General features: G+C 44.6%; 1 protein-coding gene across 1 annotated transcript in view; it reads right to left on the bottom strand.

Annotated features, from left to right (window-relative positions):
• MARCHF3 (membrane associated ring-CH-type finger 3) overlaps positions 1-20492 on the bottom strand; it is a 154326-nt gene that overhangs the window by 32400 nt on the left and 101434 nt on the right. Inside the window, exons 2-3 of the mRNA XM_068980866.1 lie at positions 7671-7914; positions 4527-4731 (exon numbers count right to left, since the gene is read on the bottom strand). Of these exons, the coding sequence (XP_068836967.1) occupies positions 4527-4731; positions 7671-7858 (393 nt within the window). The 5' untranslated portion in view covers positions 7859-7914. The remainder of the gene's footprint in view (positions 1-4526; positions 4732-7670; positions 7915-20492) is intronic.

The raw sequence follows: 20492 nt of genomic DNA, 5'->3' as shown, positions 1-20492 counted from the left end.
GATCCTAGGAAGCCTTTCCTGCAGATTTCCACCACTTCCTGGCTGTTTCATTTTAATCTTGACATTGTTGAGCTGATCTATTACTTCATGAGTTTCCCGGGCAAGGGCAGGTGTTACTGATATATGTCTTAGGAAAGCCCATTGGCAGGTATTCCCATGCTAGAAGCTGATGTTGCAAGCACGCTATCTGCACATAGAAAGCCGGATTTCCTTGGGAAACTGCTCAATCAGATATACAATCACGGCAAAAGGCGGAAGTCAAGGCACACATTTTTGGGAACAAATTGTGCTATTTTTATTGGTTTGCTGTATTTCACCCTTATAAAAGAATGGTATTAGAGTTCATCTTACAGACAGAAATGAGGAAAACTGAAAATGAGTAGAGAGGAGACCATAAAACTACCTAGGCCAGTCATTCCGTGAATCCTTTTATGGTTAGTGGCTGTCTATTTACTGCATTCTACCAGGTCAATATTCTTGGGGCTAATTCATCTGACAGATTGCCACTGGACACATTTTCCATCATCAACAAAAATATGTAGCCTTCCTGAGAGAAGTGCTGGCTGGGTAAGTATGAAATGTATGTGGGTTATATCCGTTTTCCTTTTTGCTATGGACAGTTCGAATGCTTTCCTTTCAAACTTTGCCCAAGTAGACACAGATCTTTTAGGAGATTTACACTAGCTGGACTGTAGAGGAAATCCACCCATAATTGAATAAACCCAAACAACTCTCTTGGGTTGAAACTACCTCATTATGCTAGCTTACTTAGCACCAAGAAAATATTTAGGGTATAAAACTGAAAATGAATTAAAAATACTAAAAGAATTAATCTCCCCATGTAGGTAGGTAGGTAAGTAGATACACACAGCAACTTACTGAAGCACTGGGTTGGCCAAAAAGTTTATTTGGGTTTTCCTGTGACACCATATAGAAAAATTGGCATGGACTTTTTGGCCAACACAGTATAATTTACTCACCTTACAATGGGCTCATTTTAAGTGTAGAATGTTTTGTTATTATTATTTTTTGCACGAGAATTTGAGCCTTTTGGAGACCAAAGAGATCATGGAGAATCTGCAGTTCACCCTCCACACTGCAGCTCAGAGAAACAGGTATGTCACCCAGATGGTCAGTGGAAAGTGGAGAAGTGATGCCCAGTTTGGAGTTGCTATTAATAATCAGTCTATTGACTTGGCCATTTTGAGTAGAAACTCATTCTTTGCAAGGAGAGGGAAGAAAGACTTTATGTAGCAGCCTGTGTAGAAGATAGCTTTGGGTTCCTGATTTGTTAAAAATGAACATCCAGTTGCTGGCTGCAGAGAATATAAGAAACAACAGGAGAGGAAGTATCTTCAGAATGGGATTGAGGAAGATGAAGGCTTACGGTGGATGAAGGACTGAGAGTTTACTAAAGAATGGGAGTCTGTGGAGTTAAGCAATTCCAACTGATGTAATGTCTGGATGCTGACAAATAAAATTTATAAATGGCTTTTTAAACCGCTTCCTCTAGCAGTGGGAGTTGTTACTATCACATTGATTTTGAAATGAAATGTTACGGAATTTTCTTGCTTTAATGAGAAGGCAGAACCAACTGGTAAATAAAGTGATGATTAAAGCAATTAAAGAGGGAAAATGATAAATAAAGTAACAATACTCCTAATGCTTAAACCCAAATAGGCAGGTTTTGCTGATTTGCTGAAAAGATTCATTTTCATCTTGAAATAAACATATTGAGAAGCAACGCTCACTGTGAATAAACCTGCCCTTTGGTAAGAGGAGAAAAGTCAATTAGTAATGTCATTTGTTTAAAAATCCGCCTGCACCTGGTTCTCATTTGTCCTCCAGCTGAGAAACCAAAGACAACTTCTTTTTATTGCTTGTGGTCAAACAGCAAGTTCATCTCGCCATCGGATGATCAAACGGCCAGCCTCCCCCAGCTTGAGAAGGCCTGCCTTTCACTTTCAACTTGTTCAATCATCATTAACTCTGAAAAATGTCACATTCCATTTGTGCAATGGAAATGTCACCACCAGTGACCGTTTGGGTGAAGTTTTTGTAGGCGAGGCCCTAAATTGTGCCGAGCACCTCACACGTTCTCAAGGTCTTTTGCCCTGTTTCCTTGTTTAATAACAGTGGTCTGAGATCCTGGAGTCCATCTATAGCCTGACACCCGTGGCTCTGAAGAAACCTCTGTGTGGGGGTACATGTGCCTCTCTGAGACTGTAAGGGTTCACTGCATGACCTGACACATGTGTGTTATCTGACATGCATGCACCCTTAACCCCAGCCTTTGTTAGCTATTATGCATCTACATACTGGGGTTTTTGCCAAGTAAAAAGTCTTCTCTACTGGGGAGAGACCAGTTTAAAAAAAAGACCACTGGATACAGCCCATTTCAAAGCAAGGTTTTCTTTCTTTGGGAAGCCAGCTGCCCTGGAAAGAGCTACAATATCAAGCTGGGGAGGTTCCACAAAGTTTCTGGAAAGGAGAAATAGGCTTCTTTTTAACTTTGGCCATTGGGCTTGAAAATCTTTGCCTCCTTTGTTTATTATTTAATTATATTTCCTCCTCTGCAGAGAAGTTCTGAAATGAAAATCTCAAGGAATGTGGTAGTGAGCTAAATCCTCATGGCACTCTACAGAAATGAATTTCTGGAAGTAGATGTCAAGCAGCAAGACACCTAAATTAAGAGGTCATTTGATCTAGAATCTTAAAAAGGAGTATTGAGTTTATTGGGGCAAGTCAAATAAATTTTGTGCTATTTGGCAAGGATGTCACAGCTAAAACAGCCCCCAGTTATGGGTCCTGATTAGACTTTCAAGGTCAGAACCAAGAGAATGTATAAGCAGAGCACTCTAGAACCTTAGTGCCAACACGCTAACATGCTGTTTTAAATAGCCTCCAAGAAGGGCTTCTTGATTTCTAGCTTTAGTTTAGTGTCAAAGTTCCACTGAGTCAGCTGAAATGAGGTTATCAGCCCAACTGGATTATAGGCACAATGTCTTGGCCTCTTCCAGCTAGCTCTGGTTCAAGTGTATTAGAATATTTATTGTTGCCAATATGCAATTTTTGATTGGCTGGCAGCTGGGGAGTAGGAGAGAAGGCAAAGATAACTTAATAATTTTTTCCAGTTTCTCCAGTTAATACAGAGACACTTGCTCCTTGGAAGGAAAACTGTGACGAACCCAGGCAGCATATTAAAAAGCAGAGATACCTCTTTGCTGACAAAGGTCTGTATAATCAAAGCTATAGTTTGTCCAGTAGTCATGTATGGATGTGAGAGTTGGACCACAAAGAAGGCTGAGCACCAAAGAATTGATGCTTTTGAATTGTGGTGCTGAAGAAGACTCTTGAGAGTCCCTTAGACTGCAAGATCAAACCAGTCCATCCTAAAAGAAATCAACCCTGAATATTCACTGGAAGGACTGATGCTGAAGCTGAAGCTCCAATACCTTGGCCGCCTGATACGAAGAGGTAACTCAGTGGAAAACACACTGATGTGGAGAAAGATTGAAGGTAAAAGAAGGAGGCAGCAGAGGATGAGACAGGTAGCATCACTGACTCAACAGACATGAATCTGAGCAAACTCTGGGAGACAGGGGAGGAAGGGAAGCCTGGCATGCTGCAGTCCATGGGGTGGCGAAGAGCCGGACACAATTTAGCAACTGAACAACAATACATGACCGGACCCTGGGTCTAAAGAAGAATCACGTGGCTCCTAAAATAGGAAAGATAATGTCCTGCCATTTTAATGGCTGGGTTGACACCATCACTTTTAAGAAAAGAGATATCAATACTAGGTTATAAGCTGAAAAAAGCTTGTGTGTAATTTCCTAGGAGAGATTTTTAAAAATTCAAACTCTTGCATATATACCTAATATTATAAATGTTTTATAGATATTAATTCATTTACCCCTCAGAGTAACTCCAAGAGGTGAAGTCACTTACCTAAGGTGTAGAACTAGTCAAACCCCCAAATGTAGGTCTTTGTGCGTTATACTACACCCCACTCCAGTATTCTTGCCTGGGGAATCCTATGTACAAGGAGCCTGGCAGGTTACAGTCCATAGGGTCACAAAGAGTTGGATATGACTGAAGCAGCCGAACACACATGCAGTTATACTTTTCTACAAAGATTTCTCAGACTAGCCAACCCAAATCCCATTTATCTGTTGCTTCAAGGTGAGCGATGGTGTGCAAAGAGAACAGTGTTTGATCTGTTTGCTCCGTGTCACAGGCATGGAAAAATGGAGATCAAGTCTCTAAAACGTCCCCTATCTCCTCACACTGATTTCTTCTACTCTCTCATCTCCACTTCATAGAGGTCACCTTTCTGCCATTGGCTCCTGAGTGCTGGCTCTGTGTCTCATGTCACACACACATACACGCGTGCGCACACACACATACACACACAGCTATTACTATGCTTCAGTGAAGCGGCACAGGGTCTGTGAGCTGGGCATAAAAGCAGACATCATTTGCTCATTAGAGCTAAGTTTTCAAGACGTGTCCCAATTACTGACCTCCACTAACGGCCTGGGTTTGCGCTCGACTGCAAACCTGAAGTGGCAGAGTTCACAGTAGCTGGTGTTTGAGGACGACAGCCAGTGTTCCAGGCAGCTCCGATGAATTGTCCCCAAGGTCCCTGTACATTCACACGGAGAGAGCAAGTCCTCTTGACTGCTGCCCTCGTGGCAGATCCTGCACATCGGCCGGTCATTGAAGGGACTGCAAGAGAAGGAAGGGCACCTGCTGGTCATGGGCTGGTAACCACTGCCACGCCATGGTCCTCCAGCTCTGGAGCCTTCGGACCCTTCCCCGCAGCAGCTGCTCAGAACATACATCTGCTTTAAAACCCAATATCTACACTGGCATTCGGCCATGGGGGCCAGGGTCCCTTGGGCATCTACTTTGGTCAAAACAACGAACTAGGGGGTGGCTAATACCAGAGTAGGTGGACCCAGGGACATAGTGAGGAAAAAAGAGCAATGTGTTAATTTTGCCTTGGACGTTGATGTAGTTCAGGCAAACTATCAACTGAAAAATAAAAATCATCCTTTGCTAGTAAGAAATTGTTTGCAAACAGCACCGATTATAGTTTCTAGACAAACTGAGTCTTTTGAACCAGGCCGGGACACTTTTGAATACCCAGAGGTTCTTTGCCTTTCTCTTTTTAGTGGGATGGGAGAGTGAGAGGAGGAAAACAGATGGGCAGCCGACCCTGGAGCCACCACACAGAACTGTAGCCTGAGCCGGAGCACAGAGCTGGAGCTTTCCTATGCTGCACTTCGGGCTGCTGAGGACACTCAGCTGAAAGCTGGTAAAGCTATGTCCTACCAAGGTGGCCTCAGTCCAGGGCTCGGCCTTTAACTTGGAAACATCACCCCTGTGAGGACTCATGGTGTTGTGGCTAGTGAGGCAGGCTCTGGAGTCATGCCACTTGGGCTCAAACCCCAGCTCTGCTGCACATAAGCTGGCTCACTTTGGGCAAGTAATGTCTTCTCTCTGGACTTTAGCTTCCTCATCTCTAAAATGGGCACAAAGCAGGGTACTGTCCTCATATGGTGACTGTGAGGATGAGAAAGTGTAATCCAGGCTACAAGCTTAGATGAGGGACCAGCAGGTAGTAAGTGCCTAGTTAATGCTCACTATTTTCACTTGTAGAAAAACTCAGGTCAGGGAAAATCAAATGACATGGCCCTCATCACATATGTCAAAGGCCAAGGGAAAGCTCCAAGTAAGATGGCCTCAGTTCTCAATGGATACTGGAGGGCTATCTGCCTCTGATCAATGTCTTTTTATACTGTTAGAGGTCCTTACAGGGTATTAGATTTTTAAATGTCATCACTGTATGTGCAAACCCAAGGACCAGACTCTTTACCCACCTTTCCCCACTTCTTCCTGTCCCCCAAAGCAGACAGTGACCCAGGCTTATGCTAACCTCACTCTCTCTGGCTTCATCTTTGTGGAAACAGCCACGAAAACACTGCTCTTTCCCAAAGGCTTTTCTGGGGATGATCCTGGGACTGAGTGAAGGCTAAGAGGGGAGTAAAAGAGGAAAGGAGACTCCTTCCCACTTGCCAAAAGGAGCCCCACATGCTCAGGGGTGGGAAAAGAAAGTTTAAAGAGTTGACTTTTTTCTCTCATTATTCCTAGCCTCCATCATTCACACTGAACCAAAATGCTTATAAAATTGTAAAAGTTCTGGTTTACACTACCATATGGTAGGAGAACATGTAAAAATGTCTGATACACACACGCACACACACACACACACACTGGCTCCCAGGTCTCAGTCGTTTCAGCTCTGCAGCCCGTGCTTCCTGATCAGATGGGGTGTTTGACGGCTCGAGGGTGACAGGAGCGCATGCAGACAGATAACTGTCTCCGCTCACAGCCGAGCACTCACACTCACTGCCTCCTTGTATTCTGAGTCCTAACCAACTGTTACAAGTTTTCCCAGAGGTAGAAAAATATATATTGACTTTTTTTTTTTTAAATTTCTTCCCTTTGTGAAGGCCACACAGACTGACAGTCGAAGGCACATGGATAGTGTTTATAACATGTGTGGGTGGGCGACTCCATGTCTGGCGGCCAGCACACGTGGGGCCAGGGGGTTCGGGGTGGCACAGAGAGTGCTCTGGTATCACCAAGGGTCCTGTTGCACGTAGGGGTTGATGAGCCTGTATCTGCACTGCAGTAGTTGGCTGAACTGCTCAGACCAAGGTAAGCAGTCGAGGTCTGAGTGACTGACCCGAAGTTTCAGGGTCAGACGTGTCAGCAGTGAAATCACAGGGCATGTCTACTATTGAAATACATTTCACAGTCATAAGTCAGGTCCCACTTACTCATTCTGAAATAAATGGAGAAGCTGAGGAGCACTTAGTGGCCAGGCAGCCTGTGGCTCTCCACCTGCCAGTGGGTGGCAAGAGCACCAGAGGAGACCTCCGAGGACACAGGGCTGGCCTGGATAAACCATGTCTGGGCTGCTTAAAGCCTTCAGTCTGGCTCAGCTCATCACTCAGGAGAGACGAGCTGCAGGGTGTTAATGATAGTACTTCACAGGGCAGAGTGTGTATCAAGGATCGTGGAGGGGGCATGTGGAGGGCAAAGAAGGAGGCAGCAGAAGAAGCCCCCAAATGGGGATGTGCCCGAGGAACCCCCAGGAAGCTGTGCTGAATGGGCCCCCATCACAGGGTGCTGACTAGCCCGCACACCAGAACATCACTTCAAAAGTTTTACCCACGTATCCAATCACTTTGGCTCAGGCACCTGAGACCAGAGGCCTCCTTGGTTCTATCCTAACAAAGGGGGCTACCTTTGTTAGTACCTGAAGTTGACAAGGTACCTGTAATTACCGTTGCAAGGTCAAAATAACAAATGTTAAGCAAGTGACCCTGCACCTTGTGGGATCCTTCCCTGCCTGGCTCTCTGTGAGTGTGACTTTAAGCAGAAAACTCCACAGTGTGAGTTTTAGCTTTTTACCCCATTGCTATAGAAACGGCAATAACAGAACTTGTGCAGTTTTTTTTTTTTTTCTCTCTCCAGTACCTCCTCTCACCTGACACAAAGACCTGAGCACTAATTACATTCCCTTCAGCATTTCACATCTGACAGAAAGCGCTGGGGATCAATTACAGATTCATTGATTTTAATGGTGGTACTACCTCTGGGTGGCAAGGGTCCGCACTACTGTTGACAGCAGCTGCCCGTCCTTAGCGGAAACTTGCATGACATACTGCGGCTGCCCATTCACCAGGCTGCCACAGTCCTCCACAGTCTTCACCACCGGCGCAGCAGAGCCGGTGCAGTCTGGCAGCACTTCGGGCAGGTGACTGCAGCGGCTGGTTGTCATGGTAACAGACAGCAATTACTCTGCTAATGGCTTCCACATTCATACAGGACTTCCATCTAAGAGAGATCAGAAAACAGTTTACTTGGGCAGGGTACTTAATAGAAAATGGAGAATTATGGCCACCATCATCATGTCATGATTTAATAGAAATAACAGGTGGTACTTTATCTTGCAACCATTTACAAAGCACACACACACACTCGGCCCATGAGAAACAGTAGATATGGTTATGAACAGGACAGTGAGCGTGTCAGTGTATGTAAACACCGAGGATCGGAGAGGGGAGGGCATGGTGGGCCCTGCAGCCAGATCTGAAGGGAAGATAAGCAGTTCTCCCGCTCTGGGCCAGAGAAGCAATAAGTCTTTGTTGACACTCTCTCAGAGTTCCTAGAACCATTATTAAAACCGTTTGCAACTATTTTTTTCTTGGAAGCAATTTATCCTCTATGCAGCTTCATTCTGAGATGCTAAGATTAAAAAGAGAGAGAGTGAAAAAAGGCAAAAAGAAAGGAGGGAAAAAAAAAACAAAACCATGTGAATTTGGCCAAATAGCACCTTCCTGGGCAATATTTGCCAAACGTGAATCACTCAGTTAATGAACCACCTTTCTGACTTTTCCCATATCTGTGTTCCATAACAAAATTATCTCTATCTATCTATGTGTCTTGAAAATTAGCTTGCTTTAAAAAGTTAACCTATTTTAGCCTTGTCTTAAAGTTATTCATGAAATGATAAGTTTGATGAGCTTGTTATACCAATTTTCTTTTAAAGATGTTTATTTTTTTGGATGTGGGCCATTTGTAAAGTCTTTGTTGAATTTGCTGCAATATTGCTATAATATGTTTCAGTATTTTGGTGGTGAGACATGTGGGATCATAGCTCCTGGACCAGGGACTGAAACTGTACCCCCTGCATTGGAAGGCAAAGTCTTAATCACTAGACCTCCAGGCAAGTCCCGATATATTTTTTTAATGGACATTACAATAAATACATTAGTACTAAGCTTTTGGTTCTTTTTGTGTACCATTTAAAATCTAGGGACACTGCCTTCTCAGAGTGAACACATAGGTGAATGAGGTCTCTACCACCTGTTACGAATAATCCATTCTTAATAAGGACCTTACCTCGCTGACACATGGCCTGTCACATAGACTGCAAGAAATTCTGTTCCAGTTTGTGCAGTGTAGGCTTGAACTTGACCTCAAGTTCAAAGCATTCAGACCCAGTGGAGAAAGGAACTCCACTGCATCCAGTAATAGATTTGCATGTGATGTGTAAGAAATAGAGGCCTTAAGAGAAACTCGCAGGTGGCAGTTTTTTATGTCTACAGTTGAGAGGACACAGTTTCACAGTCCATACACACCGTCTCCGCCCAGCCTGCTCACCTCGAGCTTCTGAGCCCGGCACACCCTGGACTCAGTGGACAGTGGCAGGGCTGGTGGACAGACTAAGCTCCTGTCAATTAGTGGTCTGGGTGGTCAAGGCCCCAAGTGTAAATAAATCTGCCTCCCAACCCTAAGAGGATTTTTGGAATTCCTCAAAGGGTTATTTTCTACTAGATATTTGTCTCTATTTACTACATTTTACTTGACTCCTACAGGTCTGCAAAATAGACTCTGCCCAACTTCCAGAGCAATGTCCATCCACTGGACATTCTCAGGAGGAGAATGCCGGGTTTTCAGATGAACTTGAGCTGCTGCGGTCACTGCTGACAAGCACATATCCGCAGCCCTGACCAGTGGATGGGAATGGAATCCCCTCCTTCCTGCCGAGGAGTCTGGCTGGCCTCCCCTTCCTGTCCTCCTTGGCTGCCTCTAGTCCTCTCGGGGTCTGCGGTCTGGCCTCTCCCAGGAGCCCTTTGAAAACTGGCAATGGGGCCGGGGCTGTGGACACCAGTCATGGTCTGAGGCCTGATGTGAGGCAACGGCAGGGCTCCTGCTATCAGGACCCTCTGGCCTTCTCAAGCCCCAGGTACCAAGCATTCAAAAAACCCAATGAGCTGATCAGCTAGTATAGTGTTGCTTGTTAAAAAGGATTTGCCTCTTTTATTTTTTCTCACATTACAAAATCAAGAAATATATGTTAAAGAAAGTACAGAAAAGCACAAAGAAAATAAAACTCACTCAAAATGCCACCACTTGAATAACCACAGTAAACTTTTTGGGTGGATAGCCTTTTAAGTTTTGGCAGGATTGGCAGGGTGGAGCTGATTTGTAACTGGGGTCAGATAGCTTTATCTTTTTTTTTTTTCCCAAAGTTTTCAGACCACAGAACAAAAAGGATGTTCAAAGGTCAGCTTCGAAAACTATGTCTAACCCCTCTTCCCTTGGCCTGCTCTGATAAAACCCCACTGACATGATTTTAAATTCTCATAGTGCCTGACAGTCACAAAGTGTAACTTCCTGGCACAGCTCTCTTGCTTCACAAGGCAGCCATAGATTAAGAGCCAGGGGTGTGTTGGCAGGAAAAGCAGACACGGTGACCTTCTTGCCGCACAAAATCATTATGTCTGGGTGTGCACCGAGAGTCTATTTACGGGTTTTGCATAACTCCAACTCGGAGGCCCAAGCACTCCCTCCCTCCATTCCATGGAGCTGCAAGGAGGAGGAGAAGGGCTGCAGAGTGAGAAAAGGAGGCCCGGCCGGCCGGCACTGAGGCTGCCTTTCATGAGGGGACTGCCTCTTAGACACATGAGGTCCCCAGGTTCATTCACTTATAAACTTAAGACTAAGCCCTCGCTGAGGGCTTCCCAGGTGGCGCAGTTGGTAAAGAACCTGCCTGCCAAGGCAGGAGACGCAAGAGACGCACTTTGATCCTGTTGGTCTGGAAGATCCCCTGGAGAAGGAGATGGCTACCCACTCCAGTATTCTTGTCTGGAGAATCTCTTGGACAGAGGAGCCTGGTGGGCTACAGTCCATGGTGTCACAAAGAGTCAGACACAACTGAGCGACTGCACACACACACACACACACACACACACAGAGGTAGTAGTTCTAAATGTATGACCTAAATCTGCAATAAAATTGCCCTTAAAACAGTTCTGGAAGTAGAGTTTCCTTAGAAGTATAATTTTACTTTTAGATGATAATCTTCATTTCACTTGCCTTCTCAAAGGCAACAGAGCTATTACCCACCAGCTGATCAGTTTATTCCTTTCACAGAGAGCACCAGGCACTGAACTGGGCATAAAGGAAAAAGATTCCTCCTCTACTTTGCCTTCTCCTGCAAGCAAGCCCTGGCTCTTTCCCTCATGCTCTGCACCCATCTTAGCACCTGATTGAAATGATACTCGCGTCCAACACTCACTGAAGAACACACCGGCACATCCGCTGACCACCACACACCAGAATAATCCTGACATACTAAGTCCAGTGTGCCAGAGGTGAGTCCCCACGCTCCTGAAAGACTGTCTTGAATTGAAAATGTGGCGGGAGGGATTACATGGAGGATGGGCACCTTGACCTTGGTGGGAAGGGCTGAGTGGGCGCCAGCCCCAGAAGAGGGAGTCTAATCAGGTGGAAGAAGAGAGAGGGGAGCATGTCTCCCCAACCTCAGTAAAAAAGAAGCCCTGAGGCTGAGATCAAGGCATGGGGCAGGAGTGGTTCTCGCAGGCCGCTGGCATCAATTGGCATGCACATGTTTGCACCTGGGGCAGTGACAAATGGCCCACTGGTTTGCCCTGTCTCTTCCAGAGCCACTTAGGAGAACACCAGGCTCTTGCTGAGGATGCTAAAAATAGTCAGGCTGTAGCCTAGTCAGGGTCTGTAGCGTAGCACTGGTCTTCCACTGATTTTCCTGAAAAATGTCAAGTGCCATTTGATGGCCTTTTTTTGTTTGTTAACATTAATACTGCTCCAAGGAAATTCCCCCAAGAATTCTGCTCTCTGGATTTCTCAGGACAAAAACACTAATGCTGGGAGGGAGCGGTGTCCATATAAATGCGAAACCTCAAATTACACTGATGGGAGTTCTTTCTTGGTTAGGTTTGACACCTTATATAATTCCTCAGGCTGAGAATAAAACATGATTTGGCACTGGCCAAATTCTGCTGCACTCAGTGGGCGGACTGGGAATAGGTGTATGAGAGGGAGACAAATAAAAGAGGAAGGAGTGGCTACAGAAATGAAAGCCTGATTAGACAATTGTGAAGATAAAAAGGACTGTCTGTGAAATTATGACCCCTTTAAAGGCTAGAGTACAGTTTCATAAAAGCATGGACCCAACCAGCTGCAGCTAATCATGGCTGAACAGGCTGCTGAAGGTGAGTGATTTCCATGGGAACACGGCTGGCATCATGAGGATGCATTCACAGGACATGGGGGAAGGGCAGGGAAGCGAGCCGAGCTCACCTCTGCAGCCTTTGTGCCCCACAGCCCCTGAACCTCCGCAAAGATCGTGGAGTTACAGGAAAGGCTCTGTTCTTAGAAGCAGGACATCAAAGCCTGCGCCCTGGCTCATCACTCACCGGAGTAAACTGCACAGTCTCTCAGACTTTGCTGAGATATTTTGCATTTGAAATCAGAGTATTGATACTTCCTGAGCCACCTCTTCTGGTTATTTGTGAGGTCTAAAATAGGATGAGACATGTGAACGTGCTCTGCAAGTTGGATGAGCCATGCACAGGGAGCTATGCATATTTACATGCTATTACTGCATTAACCTTCTTTCTTGTTCTCTGTCTGGCCTGAGCTGCCTCTTGTTTCGGTTTTCTAGAACTGTCTTCCTCCATCGCTGGTCAGTTTGTACCCACTGCACCCTTTAGGTCACACTTGAGCCCTGACCTTGTACCACTCCGTCTTCTCCCAGTGGGGAGTACAAAGGGAATCTTCCTTGCACCCAGCTTCTCATTCTCCCGAGACCTGTCACCTCCACACCCCCCTACATAGGTTGCACTTTTCCATGGAAATGTTTAGTAAAGATCCATGATGGAAAATTGCTATTATGTTTGGTATTCATATCTATCTGTTACCATAGCTACCCTTATCTTGGGCTTCCCAGGTGGCGCTGGTGGTAAAGAACCTGTCAATGCAGAAGACTTAAGAGATGCGGGTTCTATCCCTGGGTCGGGAAGATCCCCTGAAGGAGGGCATGGGAACCTACCCCAGTATTCTTGCCTGGAGAATCTCATGGATAGAGGAGCCTGGTGGGCTATGGTCTATAGAGCCACAAAGAGCTGGACACCACTGAAGCAACTTAGAATGCATGCATACCTTTATCTTAGCTAATCTATTGCGTGATAAATACACTGAAAAATAAAACAGAAGCCACTCCCAGATACTTTTTCAAGGCTGCTTCTATCAGATCTGTGTTTTCAGTACCAAGTCAACTTTAATTTCTCAGATGTAAAATGACAAAGTTATTTGGGGGAGGTACCTGGTACGTTGGCAACTCTATTTGGGTATAAAAATTATCCACAGGATTTAAAGGTGTAAATGGGCATAATACTGTGTGTATGCTGGCACTAACCTGGTCATGTGGGCTGCCTGGGCAGTGGGCTGAATAGGCCTAAGCTCAGAGGGGCATTCCAGAGCTAGCCTGGACCTCCAAATTCAACCCTAATGATAATTCCGGAGATTTTTAAAAAATAGGCTCCTCAGGTCACAATACACCTGGAAGGGTCCTGTGTATAATCTCTGCAATCAGAGTTTTCAACAGAAGGATTCACTTATTCTTTCATCCATTCAAACAAGCATTTTTTTGAGAGTTTACTGCATATTCCTATGACGTTTCTGGTGGTACAGAGTCTAACCATTTCAAGTCCTGCTTTTCATTTCCGAAAGAAAAGCATAGGTCTCCAAATAGTCTAGAGTGTTCCCCAGACTCTCTCCAAGGCTGCAGAGCCATGAGGCTCCGTACAACAGAGTGGGCTTTGTACACGAGTCCACTGTATGACAAGGCTATATATTGTCACCCTGCTTATTTAACTTATATGCAGAGTACATCATGCAAAATGCTAGGCTGGATGAATCACAAGCTGGAGTCAAGATTGCTGAGAGAAATATCAACAGCTTCAGATATGCAGATGATACCACTCTAATGGCAAAAAGTGAAGAGGAACTGAAGAGTCTCTTAATGAGGGTGAAAGAGGGAGTGAAAAAGCTGGCTTAAAACTCAACATTCAAAAAACTAAGATCATGGCATCTGGTCTCATCACTTCATGGCAAATAGAAGGGGCAAAAGTGGAAGTAGTGACAGATTTTATTTCCTTAGGCTCCAAAATCATTGCAGACAGTGACTGCAGCCATGAAATTAAAAGACTGTTGCTCCTTGGAAGGAAAGCTATGACAAACATAGACAGCATATTAAAAAGCAGACACATCACTTTGCCGACAAAGGTCTGTATAGTTAAAGCCATGGCTTTTCCAGTAGTCATGTATGGATGTGACAGTTGGACCATAAAGACGGATGAGCACCAAAGAATTGATGATTTCAAATTGTGGTGCTAGAGAAGACTTTTGAGAGTCCCTTGGACTGCAAGGAGATCAAACCAGTCAATCCTAATGGGAATCAATCCTGAATATTCATTGGAAGGTCTGCTGCTGAGCTGAAGCTCCAATACTTTGGTCACCTAATGTGAAAAGCTGACTCACTTTTTGATTGGAAAAGCCCTTGATGCTGGGGAAGATTGAAGGCAGAAGGAGAAGGGGGCAGCAGAGGACGAGATGGTTGGATGGCATGACTGACTCAACGGACATAAATTTGAGCAAACTCCAGGAGATAATGAAGGACGAGGAAGCCTGGTGTGCTGCAGTCCATGGAGTTGCAAAGAGTCGGACATGACTCAGTGACAATAACAACACTAGCAATCATGTATTTGCTAATTCAGAGGACAGCACTCCATGCTCTAAATTTGAGGGAATGAAAGTGCAGAACTATGGCATGGCTAGATGGCTTTCTGCTCCCACAGAGCTGTGCGTCGTTAAAGCTGATCCAGGATTCGGAAACCTGACTTTAGTTTTACATGAGCAAATCTGCTTCAAAAAGGGTCTCTAAAGTGTCCCTTAGCCTTCTTCGAGGAGATGCATACTCATGGAGCAAGTCCTCCTCTAATGAGGCCAAGGAATGGATGATACAAGTCAGTTGGTAACTGAAAGGGGGAAAAATAGCAATAATGACCTGTCCAGGAACTTTCCCCTCTGAGTTGAATTCTAAGAACAGTCTCTGAGAATAGGAACACTCTTTGATAGAATATTTCCCTGGGTTTTCAGGCATGTTATAACCAGACAGTGCACTGCATGGCTGATGAACGGAGTTAGAATTCCCTATGTTCAGAGAAAATGAAGGCAGGCAAGAAGTCACACACTGACCTTCCTTTCCAATGAAAACGGAGCAAATGACTAATTTCAAAACCATTAACATGTAAAAGCAGCATATTTCTTCTGAGAACAGGGCACAAAGGCTCTCCAAGGAGATGGCTGGGACATGATTACCAGCAACATTTAAGTTTTCAAAAACATGCCAAGGAGGCTATTCACTAAGAGCGTGTTAGCGGCAAAGTAGCTGCTTCATTAAACTTAAATAGCCACAGCAGGGCTGTGCTTACAGACCCAAGCTACCAAATTATACATTTCTTTTCTGGATGCTTCACTGACCTCATTATGTAGAGCGGAGAGTTTGTCATTCCAAATAAAGTGACCATCCAAGTCTTTATAAACATGCCCATCAGGTGCTTGGTAAGTCTGCAGAGTGAAGCACTAGGGGCCCAGTGAATTAAAAAGAAGAAAAGAAAAAAAACCTTCTCTTTTTGTCGTTTCATTTTTCCCTGGTACATGCTCATTGTCACCCTTACAGAGCAGAGTAAGCAGGTGAAATGCCTGTTTCCAAGCATGAAGGAATGTTTGATTTTGGGGTTATGCCATTTTATTGAGAAATGTGTAAATACCAATGATGAACCCTGGGGAGAAAAAAGCCCAGACCAGCATAAGGCAAGCTGGCTCCAGAGAGAGTTATAGCTTGTTCCTTGTGTTCTATTTGAAACTTATATCCAGAGTTATTTATCATTTCCCATCCATGTTATTAATTCTGATTCTCAGCCACAAAAAGTATCAGACTAATTTTTCTTCCATTTAAAATGACTATATTTTATTTTCAGCCAGGTAAAATTCTCTAGTTCTGCTAAAGGCAAGTAACAATTATCATATTTATACATATTTTTCCCCTCAAGAAGTACTCATGAAATTAATTCAGATTTTGGAGACTATCCCATTTTTTCATTTTATTATAATTATACAGAGGAAAATGGCAATTAAAATCCCACAGCAACAACCCTGTGTGTTCAAAGACACAGTGACAGCTGAATTAAACTTGTAAATAACAACTGGTCCTGTCTGGGATGCCCTGCTGAGTTAGGGGAACTGTGGGGAAACAGAGCTGCCCGGTTGAGTTCTGGGGGCTGGTGAACCATCAGGGCACAACAGAAAAGTTTAAACGTCAAGTTTGAAAAACAGATGGGAGCAGGCAAAGTAGAATGAGATGTTCATGTGACGTTACTCAGAGATGAGCAATAAAAGTGTATGGTTCAGATGACATTCAAGGCGCCCTGTGCCAAATGGCTACCTGTCTAGCATAAGGAAGGTATGAAGGGGATGGCACACTGACCAGGATGTCTGAGAATACGGGAGGAAGCTATTTCAGCTACAAGTGAGGGCTGAAGATGCTCTGAGGACTGCAAGTTCTGGATTTGTGGTTAGGTTCATACACATCTTCCACCAGCATCCAACTGAATGCCCATCATTAAAGGAAGTTGATTTGGGGCTCATTCCAAGTTGTGTCTCGCTCTCCTCTGTACAAACAACTCCCTACTAGCTACACAGATGTGCTCCATCTTGACCCCAGCCTCCTGCAGCCTGGAATGAAGCCAGCTATGGCTTATTTTAAACCCCAGCATTCCCCAGGGATTTCCTGGGCTGCATTTCACTAAGGCCATGGGGAGGTTGCCATCTTGCCCTCTCAGGAGGCCGGGTCCAAGCTCTGCATTCTGCCAGGCTTGGGGGCCCAGGCCTCTCTGCAGTCTTTGTTGGAGCCCCAGGAGACATATGGCTGGCTGACCTCCATTTACACACAAGGATATCCCAACTTACTCAGCTAGCCGAGGAATAGTAAGGCAAGGGCAAAGACCAACACTCTTCAGCTTTTGCTTTTTAGGATCTCCATCATATGCTTCATATTGCTGAAGGTCCCCAAACCCCACTGGTTCTTTCTCACATGGTCAGAATCTCTAGGTATGTTGTGTTACCTTTGTACATCCTTGGCTTTGGATTCAGAGGAAGCTCTGGGGGACGTTGCAGGGGAGGGAACAGAGCCTTGGCTTTGGATCAAGGGGTCTAGGGTTTGAACTGCCAGCCAGCACCCACTTGGCACTGAGCCTCAGCTTCCTTCCTGACACTGTGGCCCTGGGATAGATATGTGCCTGGCCTGTGGGGGTCACTTGGTATCAGGCAGTGCTTAAGACCGCAATGCCCGGACCCAGAGATTGTAATACAGAGGGAAGTAAGTCAGAGAGAGAAGAATACTGTATATTAATGCATATATGTGGAAGCTGAAAACATTGTTATATATTATCTTATTTACAAAGCAGAAACAGAGACACAGATGTAGATAACAAAGGCATGGATATCAAGGAGGGAAAGGGAGGGACAGGATGAACTGGGAGGTTGGAATTGACCTCAATATATACATGACCGACACTATGTCTAAAATAGATAACCAATGGGGACCTATTGTACTGCACAGAGAACTCTACTCAGTGCACTGTGGTAACTTAAATGGAAAGATAATCCAAAAAAAAGAGGGGATATATGTACGCTTATAGCTGATTCACTTTGTTGTACAGTGGAAACTAACACAGCACTGTAAAGCAGCGATTCCAGACAAAAGAGACTGCAGGGCTGCAGGGTCATCTCACAAGAGCCGAGGACCAGGGTGAGGAAGAGAGGTCCCTTCCAGACCCTACCTCTAAGTCCCCTTGCCTAGCCCACCTCTCTGCAGTCCTCGTCACTTCCCTCCCATTTTCCCAAGTGAATGTCTTATAGGGGCTGAAATGCTTTGACAGTCTTGTATGAACGGAGGTAAAAAAAAACCACAGCAATGCCCCCTGGAATTACTCTGCTCTTGGACACCACTACCCTTTCACTACACACACTCACACATACACACAAAAACCACAGTTTCTTTTCACTGGTTCCCTAAAAGTGTCCAGTCTTTTAAACCATCAAGATATAAACAAGCACGAGAAAAAACTAACACTTAGCCCAGGACCAAGTTATCTGAGCTGTCTTTATCACTTGATTTCTTCACAGTTGTATATCCTAAATTCTTGTGGACCATGAAATTGGTGGTGAATGGGGCCTCATTTGTGCTTGCTTCCTACTTACCTCAATGCAAAGCACTTCTGAACCTCTTCAAAGGGACCTCCGAGGCCTAATGTTTTCTAAGGAGAACACGTGCCCCCTCCTGCACTTGCTTCTCTGGCTGTCTGTCCCGTCTTGCCATGCACCTTGACTTTGGTGGATGCACTGGTCCCTGCATCTTACACAGCCCCCACCTGCTGGAGCACCAGCTTCACCTGGACTTGTTCAGTGTGAGAACCAGCCCATTCTCTCCCTAAGCCTCCAGGGGAGCCGAGCCTTCACAGTCAACGAGAAACGCCCCAGAGCATCAGCTTACACAGAGGGATGTCTTCCCTTAGGCCTCTCAACCACTCAGAGGGAAAGACCTAAATCAACCATCTGATCTCTTCATTTCTTTGTATATTTGTCCCTGCAAAAGTAATGGGTGAGGTTCCTTAACTTCACCCCACCTGTTTGACAGAAACAAAAGCAACTTTTACATGGAAACTGAATTATTACCCAAGATCAGACAACCAAATATACAGAGGTTAACCTTAATGTTAAATTTTTCGTCTGATGGTAGTTTTCCTTCAGAACAGAACAAAAAAATTACACTGTTAATGGCAAGAGTGTATTTTTCTGTTTTCATAGCACTATTCACTTTCCATTCTCTAAGTACTTAATAAATACAGTGGGTCTTTACTGCCTTCCAGGGTGAAAATAACAGTCATACCCCCACGGAGCTCATTCATTTGCTTTATGGGCTAAAAAATCTCTAGTGTGTCACAAATTAACACAGTGTTCCCGAGGACTGTGCCTTACTCTTGAATCTCCAATTTCACTAATAAATGTGAAAAACACATGTAGCCAGATAGGTCCTTAGAGACCAGGCACTGCAGATGCTGAAGAAAGCAAGTTATTCCAGCTAAGATCAGCATTCACTTTCACACAGGGGACTATCTGTCTCCCAAATTCTCCTCCAATTGCTTGACATAAAGCGATGAAACTGGTTTTTAGTAATGACCTCCAAAATCTAACAAAACTTTTTTTTAAAATAAAGGATATTAAAAAATTTTTTTATCATTAGAGAATGATCTTTCTCTAATCACATCACCAATGGATCCCCACCACCGTCTGAGAGAGCTGTTACTCTTTTAAAAATATTTTTATCATGAAAAATTTCAAACAAATAGAATTCAGGAACCCACATATTTTCCATCATCTCAGTCTAACAGTTAATCAAGATTTTGCCACGCTCCTTTCACCCTTACCTCCTTCATTCTATCCTATTAAAATTTTTAAGCAAATCTCAGAAATTGTCATTGTACCTCTACACACTTCAATATGAATTTCTAAAAACGTGGACATATCTTACAGGACTGCAAAGCCACGATCATACCTAGCAAACTTAATAATTTCTTTGCATCATCTGTCATCCAAACGGTACTCAAATTTCTCCAATTATCTTGAAAAATCTTTTTTTCCAACTTTAAACTTTTTGTTTTGTATTAGGGTATAGCCGGGGCTTCCCTGGTAGCTCAGCTGCTAAAGAATCTGCCTGCAATGCAGGAAACCCCAATTTGATTCCTGGGTCAGGGAGAAGGGATAGGCTATCCACTCCAGTATTCCTGGGCTTCCCTGTTGCCTCAGATGGTAAAGAATCCACCCGCAATGTGGGAGACCTGGGTTTGATGCCTGGATTAGGAAGATTCCCCTGGAGGAGGGTATGGCAACCCACTCCAGTATTCTTGCCTGGAGAATCCCCATAGACAGACGAGCCTGGAGGGCTACAGTCCAGGGCGTCTCAAAGAGTTGGACATGACTGAGTGACTAAGCACAGCACAGGGTACAGCCGATTAACAATGTTGTGGTAGTTTCAAGGAACTCAGCCATACACATACACATATCCATTCTCCCCCAAACCCCTGTCCCATAGGCTGGCACATAACACTGAGCAGAGTTCCATGTGCTATGCAGTAGGTTATGGCTGCCTTGTTTAAATGATCCAGATAAGTATAACATCTGGATGCATCTAAGTCCCTCTCACTTGCACACAGTCACCTCTCTTTTTTTCTCCATGCTAAAAAAACTCATACAGGGCTCCACATGAGGCCATCTCAATAGCCACATTCTTCTTTTTTTTAAATTGGAGGCTAACTACTTTACAATATCATAGTGGTTTTTGCCATTCATTGACATAAATCAGCCATGGGTGTACATATGTTCCCCATCTTGAACCCCTTTCCCACCTCCCTCCCCATCCCATCCCTCAGGGTCATCCCAGTGCACCAGCCCTGAGCACCCTG

This window comes from Capricornis sumatraensis, chromosome 9 (genome assembly GCF_032405125.1).
Source record: "Capricornis sumatraensis isolate serow.1 chromosome 9, serow.2, whole genome shotgun sequence".
Taxonomy (NCBI): domain Eukaryota; kingdom Metazoa; phylum Chordata; class Mammalia; order Artiodactyla; family Bovidae; genus Capricornis; species Capricornis sumatraensis.
This window is presented reverse-complemented; position numbering and strand designations above follow the sequence as displayed.